The sequence below is a fragment of the Sorex araneus genome, chromosome 4 (genome assembly GCF_027595985.1).
Source record: "Sorex araneus isolate mSorAra2 chromosome 4, mSorAra2.pri, whole genome shotgun sequence".
NCBI lineage: Eukaryota > Metazoa > Chordata > Mammalia > Eulipotyphla > Soricidae > Sorex > Sorex araneus.
Genome location: NC_073305.1, coordinates 25,061,608 through 25,084,617, shown reverse-complemented (window position 1 = coordinate 25,084,617; position 23,010 = coordinate 25,061,608). Strand labels below are relative to the sequence as shown.

The 23,010-nt window shown below is 41.2% G+C and overlaps 2 protein-coding genes across 4 annotated transcripts in view; one reads left to right on the top strand and one right to left on the bottom strand.

The window, feature by feature from the left end:
* TOP2B (DNA topoisomerase II beta) overlaps nt 1–13,229 on the top strand; it is a 75,964-nt gene extending 62,735 nt beyond the window's left edge. For both annotated transcript variants that reach the window (XM_055137268.1, XM_055137267.1), the window contains exons 29-36: nt 368–512; nt 724–885; nt 2,773–2,974; nt 4,022–4,101; nt 6,192–6,302; nt 9,444–9,566; nt 11,633–11,727; nt 12,737–13,229. In XM_055137268.1, coding sequence (XP_054993243.1) covers nt 368–512; nt 724–885; nt 2,773–2,974; nt 4,022–4,101; nt 6,192–6,302; nt 9,444–9,566; nt 11,633–11,727; nt 12,737–12,904 — 1,086 coding nt within the window. In that variant the 3' untranslated portion in view covers nt 12,905–13,229. The remainder of the gene's footprint in view (nt 1–367; nt 513–723; nt 886–2,772; nt 2,975–4,021; nt 4,102–6,191; nt 6,303–9,443; nt 9,567–11,632; nt 11,728–12,736) is intronic.
* Nucleotides 13,042–23,010, bottom strand: part of RARB (retinoic acid receptor beta) — a 429,787-nt gene continuing 419,818 nt past the window's right edge. For both annotated transcript variants that reach the window (XM_012931688.2, XM_004603833.3), the window contains exons 6-8: nt 17,153–17,357; nt 16,173–16,331; nt 13,042–14,765 (exon numbers count right to left, since the gene is read on the bottom strand). In XM_012931688.2, the coding sequence (XP_012787142.1) occupies nt 14,569–14,765; nt 16,173–16,331; nt 17,153–17,357 (561 nt within the window). In that variant the 3' untranslated portion in view covers nt 13,042–14,568. The remainder of the gene's footprint in view (nt 14,766–16,172; nt 16,332–17,152; nt 17,358–23,010) is intronic.

Sequence of the window (23,010 nt, the reverse complement as noted above, 5' to 3'; positions counted from 1 at the left end):
ATAAGAATGTACTTTGTAGGTACTTAGCTATTGGTGTTAAAGTTACTTTCATTTTTCAAAAGCCTTGTTGTTTTGTGGTAGCCTTTTGAGTAGCTGTCGTCTCACTGTGTACAAGATTTGAATGGCAGTTAATATCATTTACTACAAATAAATGAAATCATGATCTGACCAGTCATTCTTAAAAAAAAATGACTCATTTTTTTTTAAGTCATTTTCTTTTAAGACTAAGTAGATGTACTTTATTTTCTCATCTGATATGAAGAAAGCAGTTTGTTGGCTGAAATTTGTACTGAAGTTCTAGTACTAAATGTATATGGTGTTCATTTGATAATTATTTTTACTCATAGATTTTCTTTTCAATGTGTAGGGTGAAGCTGATACCACAGCAGTAAAAGTGGAATTTGATGAAGAATTCAGTGGAACTCCAGTAGAAGGTACAGGAGAAGAGGCACTGGTGTCCCCAGTTCCAGTAAATAAAGGCCCCAAACCCAAGAGGGAGAAAAAAGAGCCTGGTGAGGAATTGTTACAGAATTTGTGTGTGTGTGTGTGTGTGTGTCTGTCTGTCTGTCTGTCTGTCTTAGAAAATCTAGTCTTACCTGATTGTGTCTTTTTTCCCCTCCCAAGACCACTAGTTATTTTTTAAATGAAATCTCATTGTTGTCTCAGTTTTGTTTTTGCTAATGATGTTTTCATGTGTAGTGATATGTGTCTTATTATTTTTAGGCACCAGGGTGAGAAAAACACCTACCTCATCTGGTAAACCCAGCACAAAGAAAGTGAAGAAACGGAATCCTTGGTCAGATGATGAATCCAAATCAGAAAGTGACTTGGAGGAAACAGAACCTGTGGTTATTCCAAGGGATTCTTTGCTTAGGAGAGCAGCTGGTATAGTGATATATTTGATTATTTAAGTTTTTCTGGGGAAGCAATGTACTTTTAATTGAAACTTATTTAGAAAGATACGATGGAGAAAGTGGGAGTAGTACATGATGAAGAAAACACAGGCTTCTCTAAAGTGGAAATAAGCAAAGAAACATAGAGAAGACCTAGTATGATATACGTTCAAGGAATAGCATGGACTTGAGGAGCAAGCCTGTGATACATTTTATAATTTGTGTATTATAGTGTATGTTATTTATGTAAGTTGTTATAAGTATTATTGGTATTATTAAAATACTAAGCTATTAGTATTTCAAAAGTTACATTTCAAGAAAACAAAAATTTCTCTCAGAATGATCTTATTGAACTTAGTTATAAATTTCTCCAAATTGAATCATGGCTTCTTATTTTTATTATATAAACTTTGAGCTGTACTACATTGTTTTAAAGACCTGGTTAAAAAAAAGTGTATCTTGCAAGTGTACCAGTGATGGATAAATATAAGTACTTTGCAGTCTTTTTTCTTATCTGTATCAGTAAAAATTTCCTTTAGTAGGAGTCTGATTCCATGCACATGGCAAAATTAAATAATCCTGTGCTAGAGTTAGGTTATGATTCCCATTCTGTTATTATCAATTGCGTGGAATTTTATTCTTTTTGGGCGAGGGGGTAGATTTGTGCTACACCAGGTAATGCTTGATGTCACTCCTGACTCTGTGCTCAGGAATTCCTTCTAGCAGCGTTTAGGGAACTATATGTGATACTTGGGTTGACCTGTGAACCCAGGTTGACCATATCCAAGCAATGCATATTTCCCTCTGGTTCCTTGTTCTTTAAGCATTCACTACGTTAGAGTCATCAAGTTATAAACTATCCCGGTACTGGAAAGATAGTAGAGCAGGAAAGGTGCTTGCTTTTCATGGATTTGGTCTCTGTCATCCTAGATGGTGCTCTGAGCACTATCAGGAAGGATTCCTTAGTGCAGAACTAGGAGTAACCCCTGAGCATTGCCAGACATGCTCCCTGCCAAAAATAAAAATAAAAAGTGACTACCCTTTGTAGCAGAGAAGGAGGCACCTTGCTTTAGGATCTTTCCTGGGCTGGAGCAATAGCACAGCAGGTAGGGCGTTTGCCTTGCATGCAGCTGACCTGGGTTCGATTCCTAGCATCCCATATTGTCCCCTGAGCACTGCCAGGGGTAATTCCTGAGTGCAGAACCAGCAGTAACCCCTGTGCATTGCCAGGTTGTGACCCCCCCCCCCAAAAAAAAATCATTCCTGATGGTGCTTTTAAGGACCAGGTAGTCCTGGGGATACAACATGGTCTGCTGAATGCAAAGTGCACTTTGAGCAATCTCCTGGGCCTCATTGTCGTTTTTTCCCCTCATTTTTGGGCCACACCTTTCTCTGTAACTGATGAATTTTGTGCTCTATATTTAGTTATTATTGTACTGATATATTTAGGTCATGTCTCCTATTTTTTTCTCATTCATCTGAAAAATTACTGTTATTTCATAAAAAAACTACCATGATGGAAAGATAGATAAGAGAAAGTTTAACACTGAAGATCTATAAATTTTTTTGTAATTGAAGAAAAAGGAAAATTTTTTTAACAATATTTAATTATCACAAGTAATATTTTAGAGGTTCGGTCAGTTTTTATTATCTTAACATAAGTAGTATTACTTCATCTTTTCCTGGGAAGTAAAAGACAGATATTAGCACTATCGAAGTAATGGGATCAAAGTTGTTGGCTTTTGTTCTCCAACTTATTTGTTTTTTCTTTCAATAATTTTAGATATAGTTGAAATATTTTTAAATGCAATATTGGTAATAGTATGTCATGTGGATAAGCCAGATTTTGATTTTAACTTCAGTTTTATTTTTCTCCTAGCTGAAAGGCCTAAGTATACATTTGATTTCTCAGAAGAAGAAGATGATGATGCTGATGATGATGATGAAAATAATGATTTAGAGGAATTAAAAGTTAAAGCATCTCCTATAACAAATGATGGAGAAGATGAGTTTGTTCCTTCAGATGGCTTAGATAAAGATGAATATACTTTTTCACCAGGCAAATCAAAAGCTACCCCAGAGTAAGTAATAAAGCAATTGCTCCTCAGTTGTATTATCTTGATAGCTGTTAAAGATCTTATAGTAATCTCTAAGAACTTGTTATTTTAGAGGATAATGCCTTTGAAGGACTATATCTGGTTAATATTACAGCTGATTTTATAAGTTGCAAATTTTGAGCATGGTTTGGCACTTTTTTCCTATAAAAGACTCAGTTAATACTTCAGGGTTTTTTGAGGTGTTGAAGGCACACCTGGCAATATTCAGGGCTTACTCCTGCCTCTGCATCAGGAATTACTCCTGGTGGCGCATGGGTGACTGTATAGTATGCTGCAGATTGAACCCCGGTATACTGTGTGCCAGGCAAGTGCCCTACCTCCACTGAACTATTGCTGCTGCCCTTATTTCTGTTGCAACTTCTCATAGGTGCCATTATAGTAAGAAAGCAGCTTTTAATGATAGGTAAATGAATAATTATAGCTATGCTCTATAAAACTTACAGAAAGTAAGCAGGCCTCTGGGACATAGTTTGATAAACTCCAATTCAAAGAAAAGTTTCTAAAACTTTAGAATTGGGATATTGAATTTTCTTACCTAGGTGTTTTATCACTTTGTATTTTGCCAGTAATTTACTGATGAAATTTATGAAATGGCTGTCAACAAGAAAATTTCACTTAGAGTTTATTTTGAATAATTTTTGTGTTTTTGACTACACTTGGCTTTGCTCAGGGCTTTTTTCTGGCTCTGTGGTCAGAGATTATTCTTGGCTGTGTGTGGACTGTATGTGTACAGAGGTTGGAACCCGGGTCGGCTGCTTGCAAAATCTGCACCTTGCATGCTGTAATACCTGTCTGGCCCTGTTTTGAATAACTTTAAACCTTTGTTCAGTTTCCATCCTCTGATATATTGTTATTGGTTTGTCTAGTATCTCTGTGTACTGGGATGACTGAAATTTTGTCATGTGATTATAATCCTGCAGTGCATTTTATACTATTTGTCAAGGTTGAGACCAGATATTTAAGTTATGTTTGTGGTGTGTGACTTTTATTTTTCCATTCTCTCTCTAATAGAAAATCTGCACATGACAAAAAAAGTCAAGATTTTGGAAATCTTTTCTCATTTCCTTCCTATTCCCAGAAGTCAGAAGATGGTATGCTTATTTTTTTCATTGCTTACTTATCAGTGCTATATGTTGGAAAAAAAAACCCAGTAAATCCTTATATCATGATTTAATTTCAGGATTTTTTTAATAAGTAGAACATTTACCTTCTTTTTACATTTTCTTTATGTTATGTTTATTGACTTTTTCTGAGGTAGTTTTCAAGGGATTGGTCAAAGTAAGCATTCTGGGTTGATTCAGATGGGCAGGCAGATGCTTAACTATACAGAATTTTATATGTGTAAGGGAGGTTGGGATGTGGGTGTAATGGTTTAAGTGAGAGGAAAAAATAGAGAAAGAAATTTGCAAAGAATGAAACTTTATTTTTATGATAACATAAATGATAGCTTTATTCATGAATATTTTGGGGAGAGTTGTTTGGGTTTTGGGCCATAGCATGCTGTGCTCAGGTATTGTTCCTGACTCTGAACTTAGGGATCACTCCTGGCAGGGCTTGGGGAACTATGTGTGATATGGGGGGTGGGACGTGGGTTGACTGGATGCAAGGCAAGCACATACCCACTGTACTATCTCTGGCCCCATGAATATTTGTTTTACTAAATCAGAGTAGCTGAAACAATAAGACCTTTATAGAAGCAAATTTAATCTGGTGTATATTTTCTATTCTTTGCATTTCTGTGTGCAAAATTTTTGAGGTCAAAATAATCTAGTTAGGTCTTACTGATTCCTTATTTTGTATGTTTTTAATATATGTATACAGATAAATAGACATAATTCTGGTACATGTCTTCTCTACATAGATGAGCATTTTTGACAGTATACCCAAACATAGTATAAATTTATCAGTTATGATGATGTAGTCATTTTAAGACACCTTCTATTTGATTTGAGAGGAGAGATAATAAGTAATTGATTAACTTGCATGTAAAAGTAGACTGAAGTTAAGCTTACATGCTCTTTACATCTTCAGTGATTTAAAATTGATTTTGAAAAGATGAATATTAGGGTCAGAAAGATAGTACAGTGCTTTATATGTGCGTGCCTCACATGTAGCTGAGCTGGAGACCCTGGTTTGAATTCCAGCACCTGATATGGTCCCCTGTCAGCACTGCCCCCTGAGCGCAAAGCCAGGTGTGGTCCAAAAATCAAAGATGAATATTTTCATATTACATCATAATTTCTCATTTTCATGAAGTGGTTAATTGTAGCACTGTCGTTCCATTGTTCATCGATTTGCTCGAGCAGGCACCAATAACATCTCCATTGTGAGACCTGCTGTTACAGTTTTTGGCATATTAAATATACCACGGGTAGCTTGTCAGGCTCTGCAGTGCGGGTGGGATACTCTTGGCAGCTTGCTGGGCTCTCCAAGAGGGACGGAGGAATCGAACCCGGGTTGGCTGCATGCAAGGCAAAGGCCCTACCTGCTGTGCTGTTGCTCCAGTCTGGTTAATTGTACTGTAAAAAATATCAAGTAATCATAGAGCTTTTAAAATTTCATTTTAAAACATATTTAATTTTTAATTGACCACACATTTATTTTTTAGTGTCTGTGTGTCTGTGTCCTTATGCCTCCAGGCAGTTCCAGGAGGCTTAGGGGGCTCCTCCTGGTGACTTTGGACAACTGAGCTGCCAGTTCAATGCAGGAGCCTGGGGATGCAGTGTCGCTCAGGCCTTGTTATGGCAGGGATTACTTGGACCACTCAACAATGGTCTGTAGGCCTTCAGGGTTATACCCAGCATGATGCTTAGGGGACCATGTGATGCTGCGAAGAAAACAGGGGTTGGCTGCATGCAGGGCTTGTGGCTTAAGCCCTGTGCTGTTACTCCTGGTTAGCTATATTTTAAATATAGCAGTTGCATAGTTGCAACTATTAAGAGTGATCATTTCTCTTTGTTTATTGTTTTAAAATGAAACTAACACTTTATGGCATTGTTAAATTTTTTTTATTTTCAGCTTTTTGTGTATTATAAATGATATAATCGCAAAGTAAAACATTTTAAGATTAATTAGTTGAAGAGAAGTTGGTAAAAAGAATCAAAATTTTAGTATTAAGTGAACAGTATTAAGTATTAAGTAAATACGGTCTCTTTACTGAAAAAAAGCTTTGTAATTTTAGATTCAGCTAAATTTGACAGTAATGAAGAAGATTCTGCTTCTGTCTTTTCACCATCATTTGGTCTGAAACAAACAGATAAAGTTCCAGGTAAAACAGCAGCTGCTAAAAAGGGTATGTATTTTATTTGATTTTCTTAAGCATTATAAACCATACATAGTTGTGAGAAACTGACAATAGTAGGGTCTCTAGTCAGCAGTGGGCATTCATACCTTATCACTTTGCACTTAACCACTTCAGTGCACATAACCAGTGTTTATATTTTTTTGCTGAGTACTTTCTCTTTCTTGGAATTCTAGAATATTAGCGTTTCCCTGTCATCAGTCACCTTTATCAGTGGTCTTTAAAAATGAGGGTATAGTATCTCTGTCCTTGCTTCTCAGATAGTTAGATAGGTATTTTACATTGGCTTCTAGAGATTCCTCACGGGCAAAATAAATCCCCAAAGTTATGACAGCTTTGAAAACGTACCCATTACTGGTTATCCTCTCTTCTTGTCTCCTTTTTATATTATCATTTTGTCATCTCCCAAATAAGCACTGGTACTTGAATCTTTGTCTTGGGATCAAGTAGAATCTATAGCTGGGGACCTCTGGAAAAAGCTGGAATACCACAATCCTTATTAGACTGTTTCCTCAGTAGTTGAATTGGTGACCAGGGGTGGCGTAATTTCTTATTGGGACTCCAGCAAGCTCTTAGCCTTCCTTTATGTGTCTTGAAAAGTATCACTGTCACTGTTACCCTATTGCTCATGGATTTGCTTGAGCAGGCACCAGTAACTTCTCCAGTATGAGACTTGTTGTTACTGTTTTTGGCATATTGAATATGCCACGGGTAGCTTGCCGGGCTCTCCGAGAGGGGCAGAGGAATTGAACCCAAGTCGGCCACGTGCAAGGCAAATGCCTTACCCGCTGAGCTATCGCTCCAGCCCTTGAAAAGTATAATTTACATAAAAAAGTTTTCAAGGAGATGATTTCAAGGTCAAGTTTCTCTGTGGGATAGTCTTTGTTTTGAGCCACCACCTGGTAGAGCTCAGGGCTTAACTACCAGCTCTCGGCTCAGGGGACTATTGTGCTGTTTGGGATCAAGCCTAGGTCAGGTGCATGCAAGGCAAGCACCTCACTCTACTAGCTCTCTGGTCCTACATCATTTATTTTTAATTCCAAATCCTTTAAATTATTGTGCAACATAAATACTGTCTCTAATATTTTACAGCAAAAACAGTTTATAGGGCCGAGACAGGTATTTTCAGGGGAATGTGGTTGCCTTACATGTAGCCAATCTCAGTTCAATCCCTGGCACCACATAGGTCCATCATCCCAGTCAGGAGTGATCCCTGAGCACCACCAGGGGTGGCCCCAAAACCAGGGAGTAGAAAAAGGCAGTTCATAGTACTCAGATATCTAAGTCTTATTTGCCTAGTAAAGTTATAAGTGCTACCTACCACTGGAAAATCTTTTGAATAAGAAATGTCCCTTACTGTTGCTACATGGGTGTCCTGGACCACCGTTCAAGACATTAGTCCATAAAATATCTTGTGTCACACTTATATTTGTTAATGGGTGCCATGCAGTTCCTGTGGTACATTTAGACATTGGGACACAGAGGGCAGAGGGAAGCCATACAGTCTGTGTCAGCCACTGCTGAAGAGTGAGGTCCCCTGATTTTTTAAAAAATCTTATTGTTGGTGGTGCTGGGGATCAAACCTAGGGCTTCACCCATGAAAGGCAAAGTAAGTTACATCCCTCGTCCTTCTTATTTTAATGAGGCTTTAGCTTTAATTTCTTATTAAAGATACGGGTCTGAGAATATGTTTTTCATAAAATTGGTGTGGATTTTTTTCTTTATAAATAAAAAATATAGTGGTTAATTCAATATTCTTTCCCCCTCCAAATTAAGTTTTTATTAATCTGATAAGACTAATTTATGAATTTGCATATAATATACTTTTAGCTTCATTTTTAGTTTATTTAAAAAATGAAACTCGGGCCAGAATGACAGTATAGCTGGTAAAGCATTTGCCTTGCACATGGTTTGATCCCCAGCAAGACCACAACAAACCTCATTTATTTAGAAGTTTCATATTTCTTTCTTTTTTTTCATATTTCTTTCCACTAGAAGTCCTAAGTTAAGATTTTAGTTTTTGGGGGGCCAAGGAAGGGGTGCATTGTTGGTGATTCATGAGCAACCAGGGATTGCTCAATGCAGTTCAGTGCAGGAACTTGAGGATGTGGTGCTGAGCAGACCCGGTGGTACTAAGGTATTAAATTTGGTGATTCGGTTAAGACATGTATTTAACCCCTGTGCTATCTCGCTGCATTCTGTTTACCTTCTTTTTGCTTTTTTGGGTCTTTCCCGGCGATGGCACGGGGTTTGCTCCTGGCTCATGCACTCGGGAATTAGTCCCCATATACTCGGGGGACCATATGGGACACTGGGAATCAAACTGGGGTTGCAAGACAAACGCCCTACCCACTGTGCTATCCTCCAGCCCTTGCTGTATTCTGGATTTCACTCTTCTGTTTGCTTTACGACCACACCTGATGGTGCTTAGGATTTATATCTGCCTCTGGCAGTGAGCTCGTATGACATGTCAGGGATCAAATCGAATCAGTTGCTTCTCTCTGGCCCCTGGATTTCAATTTTTTAAATAAAATTGGACTGGTTTCTATTTATGATATTTAAGAATCTTATGAAAATATTTTTCTTGAAAACATGTGATTGTTGAATTTTAAAAGTTAGATTTTAAAGTGAAATTAACACATGATTGTACTTGGAGTATAATTAATGTCAAATGTTTTTTGTCATGACTGCATATTTGTACTGCTTTTTTTTTTTTCTTTTTGGGTCACACCCAGCGACGCTCAGGGGTTACTCCTGGCTCTGTACTCAGGAATTACTCCTGGCGGTTCTTGGGGGACCATATGGAATGCTGGGAATCAAACCCGGGTCGGCCGTGTGCAAGGCAAATGCCCTACCCGCTGTGCTATCGCTCCAGTCTCTTTACTGCTATTTTTTAAAGTTTATTTTAATGAACATAATTCATTTCAATAGTCCTTGTTTAAAATACCTATGTTCTGCATAATTTAATAAAAAAGAATTTTGCCTTTACATTGGCATCAAGATAAACTATTTTAACTACTCAATTTCATATTATCAACAAGAAATTATGTTGCTAAAGGAGTCAGTTGACTTCCATTTAGTATATTGGTAAATATATTACAATGATGTATGACATGGAAATCTTTTTAATAGGAAAACCTCCTTCAGATACAACCCCTAAGCCCAAGAGAACTCCCAAACAGAAGAAAGTAGAGACTATAAACTCTGATTCAGATTCCGAATTTGGCATTCCAAAGAAGACTGCAGCACCAAAAGGTAAAGATCATCTTTGAATAGTTTCCATGGAGCATCATTTAGCTCACTGAGTTTAGAGAGACTGGGTATCTGTACATTTTTGTATTCTTCACTAAATGTTTAAGAAGCAGAGCCAGGTAGCTTAGGTCAAGTCATTTGGTTTTACAGATCAAGAAATTAAGACACAAACAGGTTAAGTGAACAACTTCTGTACTTAATGGTTATAGACTAGTCAACCAGTTCTGGCAGTGGACTTAACTAGAAGTGGCCATTGAGAGGGGTGCTCACTAAATCAAATGCAGTGCTCATTGGCTGAAGCTAGGCCTCTTAGACTCTGAGTTTCTTGATCATATGGAAAAATGACAGCTATACTCAGGACCAGGACCACAGAAGGTCCCCAGCACAAGTTCTGCTCACTTTCCTCCAGAATCTAGAAAAGTCAGAGCTAGAGAAAGATAATACAGGAGGTAAGGTACTTGCCCTTGTGTGCGACTGCCATTGGCTCTGATCCTATTTTGAATCCTGTTTCTAATCCCAGTATGGTCCCCTGAGTATGCCCTGAGTCACTCCAGAGTTTAGAGCCAGGAATAGGCCCTGCACACTGCCGGGTGTGGCCCAGAACTGCCCCTAAGACCTAATCAGAATCTAGAAAGTTCTTAAAACATGCATAGGTAAATCATGATTTTCTCTAAGGTTAACTGCTCAGCCTTCCATACAACTGACACAGTGTGTTTAAGAAATAAAATAAAGTGGGGATTGGGATAAGAATAGACCTACAGGGAAGCAGGAAGAAGTAGTGGTTGAGGGGTAGGGATGGGAAGGGTGGATACAGGAAAGAGGCACAGTGATAGGAGGTCAATATTTATGATACTTTTGTTTTAAAGCTTTCATAAATTCAAAAGTGTCACTATATTGATCAATATGACATGTCAAGATAATTTAGGCTATTTTTGTTATAAATAACTGGCTTGTAATTTATTTTTTCTTCATTGGCATTGTAGGTATAGAATATTAGATCACCTTTCTCCCTTTCTCTTCTAATGATAAGAAGTTAGATAAAAGAAGTAGGCTGCAGTGGTAATTCTTTGAGAATGTGGATTTGATGCCTGTTTTTAAAAGTAGGCCTTTTCAAAATTTATTTATTTATTTATTTATTTTGCTTTTTGGGTCACACCTGGCGATGCACAGGTGTGACCCAAAAATACTCCTGGCTTTGCACTCAGGAATTATACCTGGCGGTGCTCGAGGACCATATGGGATGCTGGGAATCAAACCCGGGTAGGCCACATGCAAGGCGAATGCCCTACCTGCTGTAGTATCACTTTAGCCCCAAAACTTTTAGAAGAAACCTTTTATGTGGAACAATAAGCCCCCATGAATAGCTAAAGCAATTCTTGGGAAAAAGAAGATGGGAGGCATCACCCTCCCCAACCTCAATCTCTACTACAAAGCAGTAATAATTAAAACAGCATGGTACTGGAACAAAGGCAGAGCCGCAGACCAATGGAACAGGGTTGAATATCCTGACACACACCCTCAAAAAAAAAAGTAGGCATTTTTTAGCAGTTCATATTTTATTCCTTTTTTTGTTCTTCACATAACAGAAAATTTCTTTTCAGGCCTAACAACCTATTTAAAAGATTTTGGATGGTGCAGGGGCTGGGCCACACCCAGTATTGCTCAGGGCTTTTCCTAGGTTCATGCTCAGTAGTGACCCTTCAGTGTTTTCGGGACCATGTGCTATGCCAGAGATCAAAACAGAGGTCAACCACATGTGACGCAAGCACCATTACCCTATACTTTCTCTCTCCCCCCACCGAAGCCTAAGGATCTTTTAAGTACCCTTGGATTGGTTGTTAAAATTGGTCACCATCCTTTCAACTATTGTGAATGTATGTTTGTAAATGCTTATCTCTTTAGCCACGTCAACCCCAGAACTGACATGATGAGGTCACATTGTTTCAACATCATTCTATAGTACCAAACTGGGGCATGTATAAGAAGCAAAGTATTATGTTTTGATAGTTATCTGTTTGTATGGCACTTACCTTTGGGAGGAAAATAAAGCACTTTTGTATCATTTTAAGGTAAAGGCCGAGGGGCCAAGAAAAGGAAAGCATCTGGCTCTGAAAATGAAGGTGATTATAACCCTGGCAGGAAAACATCCAAACCACCAACCAAGGTAATTGGGAGCATCTTTTAATGCATGTTTTTTTGTTTAAGTTGATCTATACTGGCTTGCTCACTTAATACCTTAAGGTATCATAATATACTTTGGGTTTTTTTTTTTTGCTTTTTTGGTCACACCCGGTGATGCACCAGGGTCACTCCTGGCTCTGCACTCAGAATGCTCAGGGGACCACATGGGATGCTGGGAATCGAACCCGGGTTGGCCACGTGCAAGGCAAATGCCCTCCCCACTGTGCTATCGCTTCAGCCCTTATCCTTTGAACTAACATCTCTTATTCAAGTATTAATCTATATATTCAGGACTATTTACTAAAAGTGTAATATAAATCGATCTAATAAGAGTATTCTTTTTCATCCAATAAAAGAGTATATTACCTGTCTGAAAAATTATCTTTTAAACCAGATTATGGCTGTATAAAATTTGATAATTTGGTTAGGGCTAATTTCATTTACAAAACAAACTTGAATTCAGTGGACGGTAGTTATTTTTTCCAACTAGTCTAGACTCTTTTTAATAAGTATATTTTCCTTTTTGGTATATGAAGAATATCAAAGACCACCTTTTTCAAAGACCATCTTTTTTTATCAGAGTGCTAAAAATATTGATTGGTAATTGGAATGTTCTGCTGATTTTGACACTGCCCCTTTCCATCCAGTCGTCTGTTACAATTCAGAATCATCTTGGTGATGAAACACTTAGGGTATACAGTACCTACTCTGTGTAGGTCTTGCTTTCCTCACAGTTGGCATATATGTGCAATAAGAAAACACGAGCTTTTCACTGGAAGAAAGACATGGTGATAAGTAATATGAAATCATTGAGGTGAGAAATTAGCTACATAATCCTTTTTTCCCCTTTCTAAAATTGAGTAGGTTTTAACCGTTTTTATACTCGACATATGAATTATAGCTTTGATTTAAAGAGAATGATTTGTACAATTTGCCGAATGTAAATAAAGTGAAGAAATAATTATTTGAATTTTTTTTTTTACATTGTCTAGAAACCGAAGAAAACATCTTTTGATCAGGATTCAGATGTGGACATCTTCCCGTCAGACTTCACTTCCGAACCACCTTCTCTGCCACGGACGGGTCGGGCTCGGAAAGAAGTGAAATATTTTGCAGAGTCTGATGAAGAAGAAGATGTTGATTTTGCAATGTTTAATTAAGTGCCCAAAGTGCACAGAAACATTTTAACAGATTCCCTGTGTTGTCCTTTTTTGTCTTTTCTGTCTCAGACTTTTGTACATCTGGCTTATTTTAATGTGATGATGTAATTGATGGTTTTTTATTATTGTGGTAGGCCTTTTAACATTTTGTTCTTACACATACAGTTTTATGCCCTTTTTTACTCATCGAAATGTCATGTACTGTCTGATTGGCTTGTAGACTTGTTATAGACTGCCGTGCATTAGCACAGATTTTAATTGTCATGGTTGCAGCCTACAGACCTGCTTTTTGAAATGAACTTTAAACATTAAAAATGGAACTGTGTTCTTTGTCTCTTTCCTGAAGATGAAGTGTATAGTAAAGGCTCCCACACACCTTTAAAATAAATATATTTTATTCTTTGCCAGGAGACTCCATGGAAAAAGGTAAACAGTATATGAACATAGAAAGCATTGTTAAACAATCTCAATGTACAAACAGAGCCAGTGAAAGTACATCACAGACTTGCTAATATATCCAAAAAAAAAAAAAAAAAGAATTCCACTAGTGCTTAAATGAGAACTAAGAAACTGACACTTGTATCTGTTAACCACTCTACCACAGCTTTCACTCTGCTTCATAGTGATTGAACAAGGTCAAAGGATGCAGATTCTCCACCCGTGCCCCAGAGGGTTAATGTGAGCCCCCAAGGCAACCAGAACCTGGAAAAACAACCCCAATATCAGGCAGGAATTAGGAAGGACACTAGCATTACATGATACAGGTGGTAGACCAGCCTGCTAATTAACCCCGAAATTTCCCAAGTGGCTTGTGAATAGGTAAACAAAAACTTCATAACACTGAAAAGTGTTTCTGCCTTGTAGGCTATCATTACTGTAAAAAAAGTGTATTTTTAAAATTGTGTATTTATGTCATTAAACAATAAACCACTTTTAATTTAAAGTGACATTAACAATCGAACAAATGACATTTGATTAACTGAACTGGCAGTTACACTGATACAGAATTCTCTTCTGCTAGTGCAGTTAATTTGTATACTTTTACTGGGCAACATGAAAGAAAAGATGCAGTCTGAGCATCATAAAGAGCAAGGACAAGCTTCCATACTAACTAAATTAGAAAATCTTTAGCCTTATCTTGTCATACTGTACAACAGTCCCGTTCCTTGATGGCTTGGTTATTCTGTGAAAGCAAGACCATTACCTTTTGAACCTTTCTTAGCTGGGCATGTACAGTAGTCTTTTATAACCTTGGTGTCTTGGTTATTTTTGAGTATGCAAGACAAAAGCACCAACATACAGTATCGAAAGAACAGAGCCATACTTCTGTATGTACAAAGTCTTCAGAAACTTAACCAGAGACAAATCATTTGACTGGGTCTTTGCCATGCAATCTTGAATATTCAAAGAGGAAAATAGAAGCTTTTAACTAGTTTCTGGTTGCATGAAATGGCTGATTCTTAGAATTTAAAAAGTTTGTATTTTTTAGGTAAGTTAGACAGTGAGGAGTATATATTGATACATACGAAAACTTCTTGGTCCTTCTTGAGTTTTAATATATTTTTCGGTCCAAAAACTAAGCAGCAGTAAAAATGTCTTTTTCTTGCATTTTAAATCCCGGAACAGAAGGTACTGGGGAATGTTTGAAGTAGCTAGAAAGTGTCTTATTGCACCAGGGGTGACTGACCCACGCCACTGTTTTCCACTGAGCTGGGTGAGATGCTGGGACTGTGCTCTGCTGTGTTCCCACTTGAACTTGGGGTCAAAGGTTCATGTCCTTCAGAATTCTCCAGCATTTCCTGGATGAGAGGTGGCATTGATCCAGGAATTTCCATTTTCAAGGTAATTACACGTTCTGCACCTTTAAAAAAAAAAGATAATAGAAATCTGGTGATAAGGAGTTAAAGTGAATAACTAGGGATCAACTTTCATCTACTTGAACAAGGGTGAAAAATGGGCATCCAATGATTCCCAGAGACTATCTTAATTTAAATATTAACTAACTAGTAGCTACTTATAGCTGAGCTGCCAAGATATGATGATAAATTTGATGTCAATCTTTCAGGAAAAAATATTAGTACAAGTATAATTACCAGCAAAAAAAAAAATTCCTGATAAAAGACTAGAATAAGTATATCTTGAAAATTAGACAGTTGAAAGGATACCATTTATCCACAAATGGAGGAAGCAGCTTTAATAATGTGCAACAATTATTTAATGTACAGCGATGATCTGATACAGCACTGTACTGACCAGTATGTTAGCCATGACCGACATGTGACTATTTAAATGTAAACTCATTAAGATGAAATAAAATGAGAAAAACAGTAACTCATTCACATTAGTCACATTTCAAACGCCTGAAAGCCAAATGTGACTCGTGGCAACTCTACCAGACTGCAGATTACAGATTTCCATAATCACAGTAATTTCTACTTGCTGGCTGCAGCTAGGGAATGGCAGTATTAAGTAGCCTTGTTTTAAAGTCACAGAAAATAATAGGTGGATGTTCGTATCTGCTTTTTGCTTTTCTGTTCTTAATCTCATGCTAGGGATGAACTGTTTTGTCAAACTTCTCAGAAGGAGCTGAAGAATCGACTCCTTATTAAACAAGCATTTTCTGAAATGTTGAGTTTGTTCCTTGGCTCACCAAGACCTTAGTGAACAGTGTGTACTAAGGGGTAAGGACACTAACAAACAGCACAGTTGGCACCAGGAATAGCTGCTGAATTCTCACTCTGTAGAGCTCCCACCCCCGGCCCCGACAACCCCCCAAAGAAAAGAAAAACTCTTCTCAACACTGAACTGTGATAAAGCTTTGGGTACGTTTGTTTTGCTCAGGTCCCTGGAAAAAACAATTACCCTCATTTAAAAAAAATTATTTTGAGATTTGAATGTTTAAGAAAAATTGTAGTGAAGTTACGTATGGCAGACCACATGTGAAAAGCTGGAATAAAATTTAAAAAAAAACTAGAAAAACGAAAAGACAGGTCATAAGTCCTTCGTGAAGTTAACTTTTTAAAATCACTGTCATCTGAATTTTAGAGCTCCTGATTTATTAACATCAGTGAGTAAAGATCAAAGGTTATGTTTTTAAAAGAGTATTAGTCCTTTTGATTTCAGTAAGAAATGAATTCCAAAATAACAAAAAGGCAAGTATAAGCTGTCTAAAATAAAAACACATTTTAAAACAGTACGACCTGATGAAGACTATGGATTTATTTGTGCACACAGTGGGGGTGGGGGCGGGTCTAAACCTATCACATACCTTTAGCGCTGATGCTGCGAAGATCTGTGATTTTCATTAAGATCTTTGGAAACATGTGAGGTTTGCTGGGTCGTCTCTTTCTGATATAAATTTTCAGTGCTTCCAGCAGTGGTTCTTGTAGCTTATCTACTTTTGTTGGTTCCTCAAGGTCCTGGCGGTCTAGATATCAGGAATTAAATGTTAAACAATTATAGGTATCAGACAGAAGGAGATATGTACTATCCAGGCTGGAGGATTTCTGCTCATTCCCCCTCTTGTTTTTTGCTACCGTATCATGGCTTTGTTAATTTTATATTCCATTCACGTATAAAGTGTGATGATAAATGCCACTGCTTTAAGTAGTGATTCATACAAATGGTTGTTCCCTTTCGTGACGGGAAACTTCTGGATGGCTGGTAACTTTCATTCCAGGAAGAGAATTACTTCTCATGACCAGGAGGTGTCACTATTGAACTGAATCAAAACAAACCTTGCACAGGACAGTTATAAAAGCAAGGTAAATTGGTCCCTAATTAAAGTCATTACTTTTTAACCAGTTATGATTTCACCTCTGTGAGCCAGTAGGGGTCACTACAAATAAGGGGGTCACTACAAAAAAAGATCATCTTTGTCCTCCAAGGCTTGCTAGGGCAACCACCCAATTCCCAGTCACAGAATCAGCAAATAGGACATGTTAGTTCCTTCGATTATTATTGAAATGTCCCCAAGTAATTTATTTTGTAACTGTCTGATCCTGCCTTTAAAAATGTGCCTGTGGGAATTGGAGAAACAACTTTTGGGTATTTTAGAGCAGAAGGATCTCCAATATCTTCAATCTATAGGATAGGGAAAAATGCAATAAACCCCAAGCATGCATGTCTGGCTTTATTCAATGTTTTGTCATGCAGAGTAACTCCAAAACGGAGGTGAGGAATTTCCCATAAATTACAAGTGAAAGTTGTTCTTCATGGACTCTCATGGGTTTTCTAGGTAGTTGGTACCTCCACAGATTAAGCAGATGGCACTCAGAAGGCCCGTTTCTGTGTCATCCATTTCCAAAGGCAGGAGCTGGTTGGCAAAGGTGAACACAAGGTCAGTCAGAGGACCAAATCCGGCATTGTGCATCTGAGTTCGATTTAGGGTAAGGCCATCTGAAAAAGTCATGGTGTCTTGCTCTGGGGTATACCTGGTGCAAATTCTAAGAATCTGGAAGAAAAAAAAAAACAAAAACACTTTATGGATCATTGAAGTCAGCCTGTCCTGGCAGTGTAAATCAGATCTAGGCAGGAAAGTAACATGCACATTTTCAAGGTTCTGAGTCACCTGAGGCATTTACCCTCCTTTTGCCTGCGAATGTCTTCTCCGGCTCTTTCACTAAAAGTCAACACAAGGGCTGAAGCCATTTAGGAAATAAAGAGAATGGAAGAAAATTTGAGAAATGTCTGCACTAAAAGTAATTCATTTGATTCAAATAAACATTTACTGAGTACCTACTTATGTCCCAGGCAGTATGCCAGGCACTGGGGATAAAAAGATGAATATGAGTAGGTTGTTGTTTTTTATTTATTTATTTTTTAAGAGCTTAGAGTCTGGAGGCAAGAAGGCAATACCCACCACGTATTAACTGTCTAGTATATATCAAGTGTTATACATGGCCTCCATTCAATCTTTCAAACAATCTGGTAAAGTGGATATTATTCTTATTTTCTGGGAGAGGTATGAAGTCTCAGAAAGGTCAAGGCCAGGCAACTTGTGAGGAATCCAAGTTAGAGGCCTTTTTCCAGGGTGCCTAACGCATGTCCAAGGGGTGGGGTGGAGCCCAGACTTGGGGGACCAGACTTTCCTTCCGGTGACACATGCTGCCGGGTACCCCGGAACTCTTGCCTTCTGGAGAGCCCCGCTCCACGGCGTGCTCAGAGCACAGAGAGTCGCAAACCTTGCTTCTGTGCAGCCGGCCCATCTCAAGGTCTTCCTGTCCTGCCTACCTCAGATGCGTGCATTCCAGGGCTCCTCTCCGCCCAGAAGGGGCCTCTGCCCACCCACTGTATTTCTTTTTTTTTTTTTTTTTTTTTTTTGCTTTTTGGGTCACACCCAGCGATGCTCAGGGGTTACTCCTGGCTCTGCACTCAGGAATTACTCCTGGCGGTGCTTGGGGGACCATATGGGATGCCGGGGATCAAACCCGGGTCGGCCGCGTGCAAGGCAAACGCCCTACCCTCTGTGCTATTGCTCCGGCCCCCACCCACTGTATTTCCACACTTGATATTTCCCTCTGAAAACCCTGAGAACAACGTGACGCGTTGAGAGAAGTCCATCCCTTAAACGCGGTCCCTCTGATTTGCCCACCTTCACGCTAACCTAGGAAGGAAAAGTTATGATGAGACGATCCCATGCTGTGTGGTGAGCGGAGGGGCCCTCTTCGAAAACCCATAGGATGCCCATCGTGGAAGGGGCTCCATATTTTAGAGTCCCCTCCCCTGATTCCCTCCAGGACTAATGAAACAGCACTGTAGGCCAGAGAGAGTCCGAAGGTTGAGGCACTCACCTAGCATGAGCCTGCAGCGGCGGCTACGACCCTGGTTTGAATCCCAGTCCTATGTTTAGTCCCCCAAGCCCTGCCAGGAGTAATCCCGAAGCACTGCTGCTGTGTGGCCCCAGACCAAAATAAGTACATGAAACTGAACTTCTGTCACATCATTCGTCTTGTCGGGAAATGCTTGAGCATGCTTGAGGGCTGGGGTCATCTGCGAAATCCTCAAAACTGCAAGATTCTCCAAACCACATTAGTTAGGAGGTGAAGCCGCCACAGGGGGCAGGTCTTGTGCTCTGGTGTTTTCTGAGCCCCTGGAGCAGCGGGCTAGGAGCCAGCCCTACTTTTATGGGCTTCTATCTTGGGGGTCTGCAGTGGATGCGGGTGGACGTGGAGTGCCGTGGAGAGGCACCTGTAATACTGGGCTTCTGTTCATAGGCTGGCACCGGTGTCTCCCTTTTCTCTCGGGCTGGCCAGGCAGTGTCCTACCTCACACGGGCTGCACCAGCAATATTCAGCCCCGCCAATGTCTTCTTTAATCTGTACAATTAAACCGTCCAAGGAGGGGCTGAAGGGAACAGTGCAATGGGCAGGGCATTTGCTTTGTCATGTGCCAACCTAGCTTCCCTCGATTGCTGGTATCCCAGATGGTCTCCCAAAGCTCACCAGGATTGACCACTGAGCACAGAGCCAGGAGCAAACCCTGGTAACTCCCGGCTATGGCCCCCAAATGAGAAATAAACACAAAAATAAATACCTCCTGTGAGTTATTTAGGATTATTACTGCCTGGTGGAATTGGGTGTGCCTCAGTTGCACTGTTGGGGAAGCGGGTCAATAAACCTTAAGCTCTCTGCGAGAGCAGCAAGGGCAACCCCGTATTATCCAACAGAGAAGGATGAATATCAGCAGGCTTCATCTCCAACTTACAATCAAGGATAATGTTGTACTGCTCAGGTGTGAGTTGTGTTGTAATTATCAACTTTGGGTAAGTACAATTGCCCCGTTTTAAAGATGGGCAAATGAACTTAAATAGTTAAGGTCTCCTTGCCTATTCCTGTCACTCTTCAAATCCAGATGGAGGTCATTTCTTGCCCAGTGTTGTGTGGATATCACTCAGAGAGGCTAACTTTGTGCACTGCATACCCTGCACAGTAGTTCCTGGGGACCTAGCTGCTGTGTGTGAGCCCATTAGTCTCTGGCCTAGAAACACAACATCTATCAACCTCACAGCACATGTCCTCAAACTGCTTAATATTCTTATTACGCGATCAAGTGGTACAGGGAACTAGAAAATCTATACATAAAAACAAAAGGTTATCAAAACCTCACACAAGTTCTTCATTGGAAGAGTGATTGTTTTTGCCTCTTGAATATGGTCCAGGGGCCTATGGGAGTGAGTCTGCGCAGTCATTCCCACGGGGTCCCTGACTGGCTGCTCTGCTCTTCATATTGGTATCTGACGGGGAGTGAAGCCAATTCCAATGTCAGAAAAGCAAAGGAATTCAGAGATCAGTGGACCTTCATATCCCAAGGAGACTCCTAGGAGGTGAAAAGTGCTCACACAGTAATGCTCCAGGACCTGGAGATCAGCAACCACAAACCCCAGTCCCCACGAGGGGACCGACAGCCTATTCAAAGCGCTCACCCAACAGCAAAGCGAGTATGTGCAGTATTAAAGGGCTCACTATCTCCAGATGCGTTTCCAGTTTGGAATGAAACAGGTACTAAAAAAGTATTTGCAGCTTTAACCTGCTGCCAAGATGAAAGTGTGGCAGATCCGTCCCTTGTGAGAATAAAAGAAGCCAGAGATTTTTTTGGATAGGCAGAAAAGTCCAGGATTAGGCAGTTGCTAGCTGTCAACATCTCACTTAGAAAGCTAAGCCCAAAGGTTGGAGCGCACTGGTATCTTTTTCAAGCTATTTTCTTCGGAAGGATTTTCCACCCCAATATTTGGGTTCTTTATTTAAACAAGGTATTTAAACTGTGTCTTGCTCGCTCACCCTAAATGTTCAAAATCAAAACCAAGTATAAATGGGCTTGTCCAGAGTGGACAGTGTGTGGCTGGTGAAGGAAAAACGGTCAATCTTCTCTTTTATGGGGGGGTGAGGGGGGTCTGCCCTCATCCTCGGCCCCGGTGGGCACCAGGCTGCCATGTGGCTTCTGGCCAGACTGGTCTCCAGAGAGAAATGACGAAGTTTCATTTTGTCACACGAAAGTCAAATGTCAGCAGCACCACCAGGATGCTTCTTGAAGACTAAAACACCCTTTGTTTGTGTCTCAAGAGCACACAGACCTCATGAGAGGGCTAAAAATAGCTCCGGCAAGGCCCGCCTCTAAGGGAGGGGCCACACAGCATTCCGGAGGGTCAAAGCAGATGGTCAGCCGGTCCGAGTATCTTTCCATTGGGACAAACCCTGACCCCAACTCCTGCAGTGCTCCTGTGCTGGCGATAAGAGCACGCGAGACTCCAGAGGCCAAGCCACATCTCTCCTCGTCCTGGCAACCCCCCTCATTCAAGCCACCATCTCTTCTCTTCCAGTGATGCCCTCGGAACTGTGCCCCTATGGACACTCCTGCCGGGTACCTGCTGGTGCCTCCACGCACAGGATGTTCACAGAGGAGACCTCACTGGTGCTGATCCCTCCAGTGCCCTCTTTTGGCCTGTGGCCTCACTTGCCTTGCCACCTTCACTGGCACCTCGAAGCGCCAAGGTGTGGCCAGGCACCTGCCTTTCTCCTCCATACTTTCCCCCGAGCTGCCCCAGGCTCGATGTTTCCTACTCAGAGCTCTTTGTGGACATACCACAGCATGAACACACTCCTTAACCTCCGTCACTTTCCTCTACACATCATCACATCCACCCGTACAGGTGCACACTCGTATGGGTGCACACACACACATACACACGTGCGTTTGGGAAGAGGGCGCCTTCAGAACAGAGGCACAACGATCTTACAACATGCCCGCAATCCTTTGCTCCCGCCTCTTACCCTTGGGGATGCTCAATCCCCTCTTGGTGAGAGAGGCCAGGCTTTGGGGACCAATGCTGAGACTGCAGAGGGGACGGTGGTGGGTGACTTTGGGGGGGGGACTACATCCTCCAAGGCACAGTGCCTCTTCCTGGGCTCCCTGCTCGCTCACAAACCGCCTATTTTAAGGGAAGCCAGCTGACTCGTCTAGAGGATGCTCCTGCCGCCCCCGAGAGGTGTCTGTGGCCAGAAGTTCTCGTGTCCCTGAGAACCGACTCACCAAGCAAGCGTGCTGATCATCTCAGGAGCTGCCTGCCGGCGGACGGTGCCACCTCAGCCTCGATGGCAGACAGGCTGAGCCCGTACGCGCCTGGCAGCCTCCACCACATCACAGCCCCCTGCACACGGTCTGCACACCAGCCCGCGGCCTGGCTGTTATAAGCATGGCAGGACCTACGGGTTTGTGGCCTCTCTACGCCTGCACTCAGCCATGCTCTGACGGCGAGTGCAGAATGCAGGAGACGGCGCTTCTCACGGCAGCACTCGGGGCAACTGGGGATGCAGCAACGTACACCTAATGCCACTCTGGGCCTGGAGTAACACACTCGCCTCAAGGCTACAGCCAACAGCTTCCCTGCCCGCTCCCTCGTGTCACAGCCCAGAAACCTGTGTGCAGATACCGATCTAGACCCACAGAGGGCCTCTCACCTCCCAGCTGCCTTGGGCGCTCCTGCTCAAACCTTCTTTCATAAGGAACAACGATCATAAGGAGTGGCTAGTCTCATCTCAATTCCTAGACATCAACTTTTCACGTGGCGCTGGGTGGGAGAGCATCTGGCGGTGCTCAAGGCTTACCTTTGGCTCTGTGCTTGGGGATCGTGTTGGGTAGGACTCAGGGGGGCAATTGAGGTGTTGGGGATTGAACTGGGGTTGGCTGCATGCAAGGCGAGTGCCTTCACCCCTGCCCCTTCAAGGCTACAGTCAACCTCTCCTGCTACGGTCCCATGTGCCTCCGCCCAGACATCTGTTGCAGAGAGAGACCCTTCTAGATCTTTGCCCTGGCCCTGATAAGATCAGTCACTTGGCCGAGTCTAGGTCTTCAGCTCAATGGAATCTCCCAGTAGACCCTGTTGTGTTTCAAGCTTTACTCCCTCCCCGGCTCGCCCGACTCCTGGCTGTGTGCATGGACTGGCAGTTCTTCCCTGCTGAGTAGGGCCTGCAGTCGGCCTTCACGGCAGCTTCATTTTCTCAGCACTGCCCACACCTCGCCAGCCCCTTCCAGCAGCATGCTGACTCTTTAGCATGTTGGGCAGTGGCCAGCACATGGAGATCACTGGACTAAGAGAACTGGACCTACCC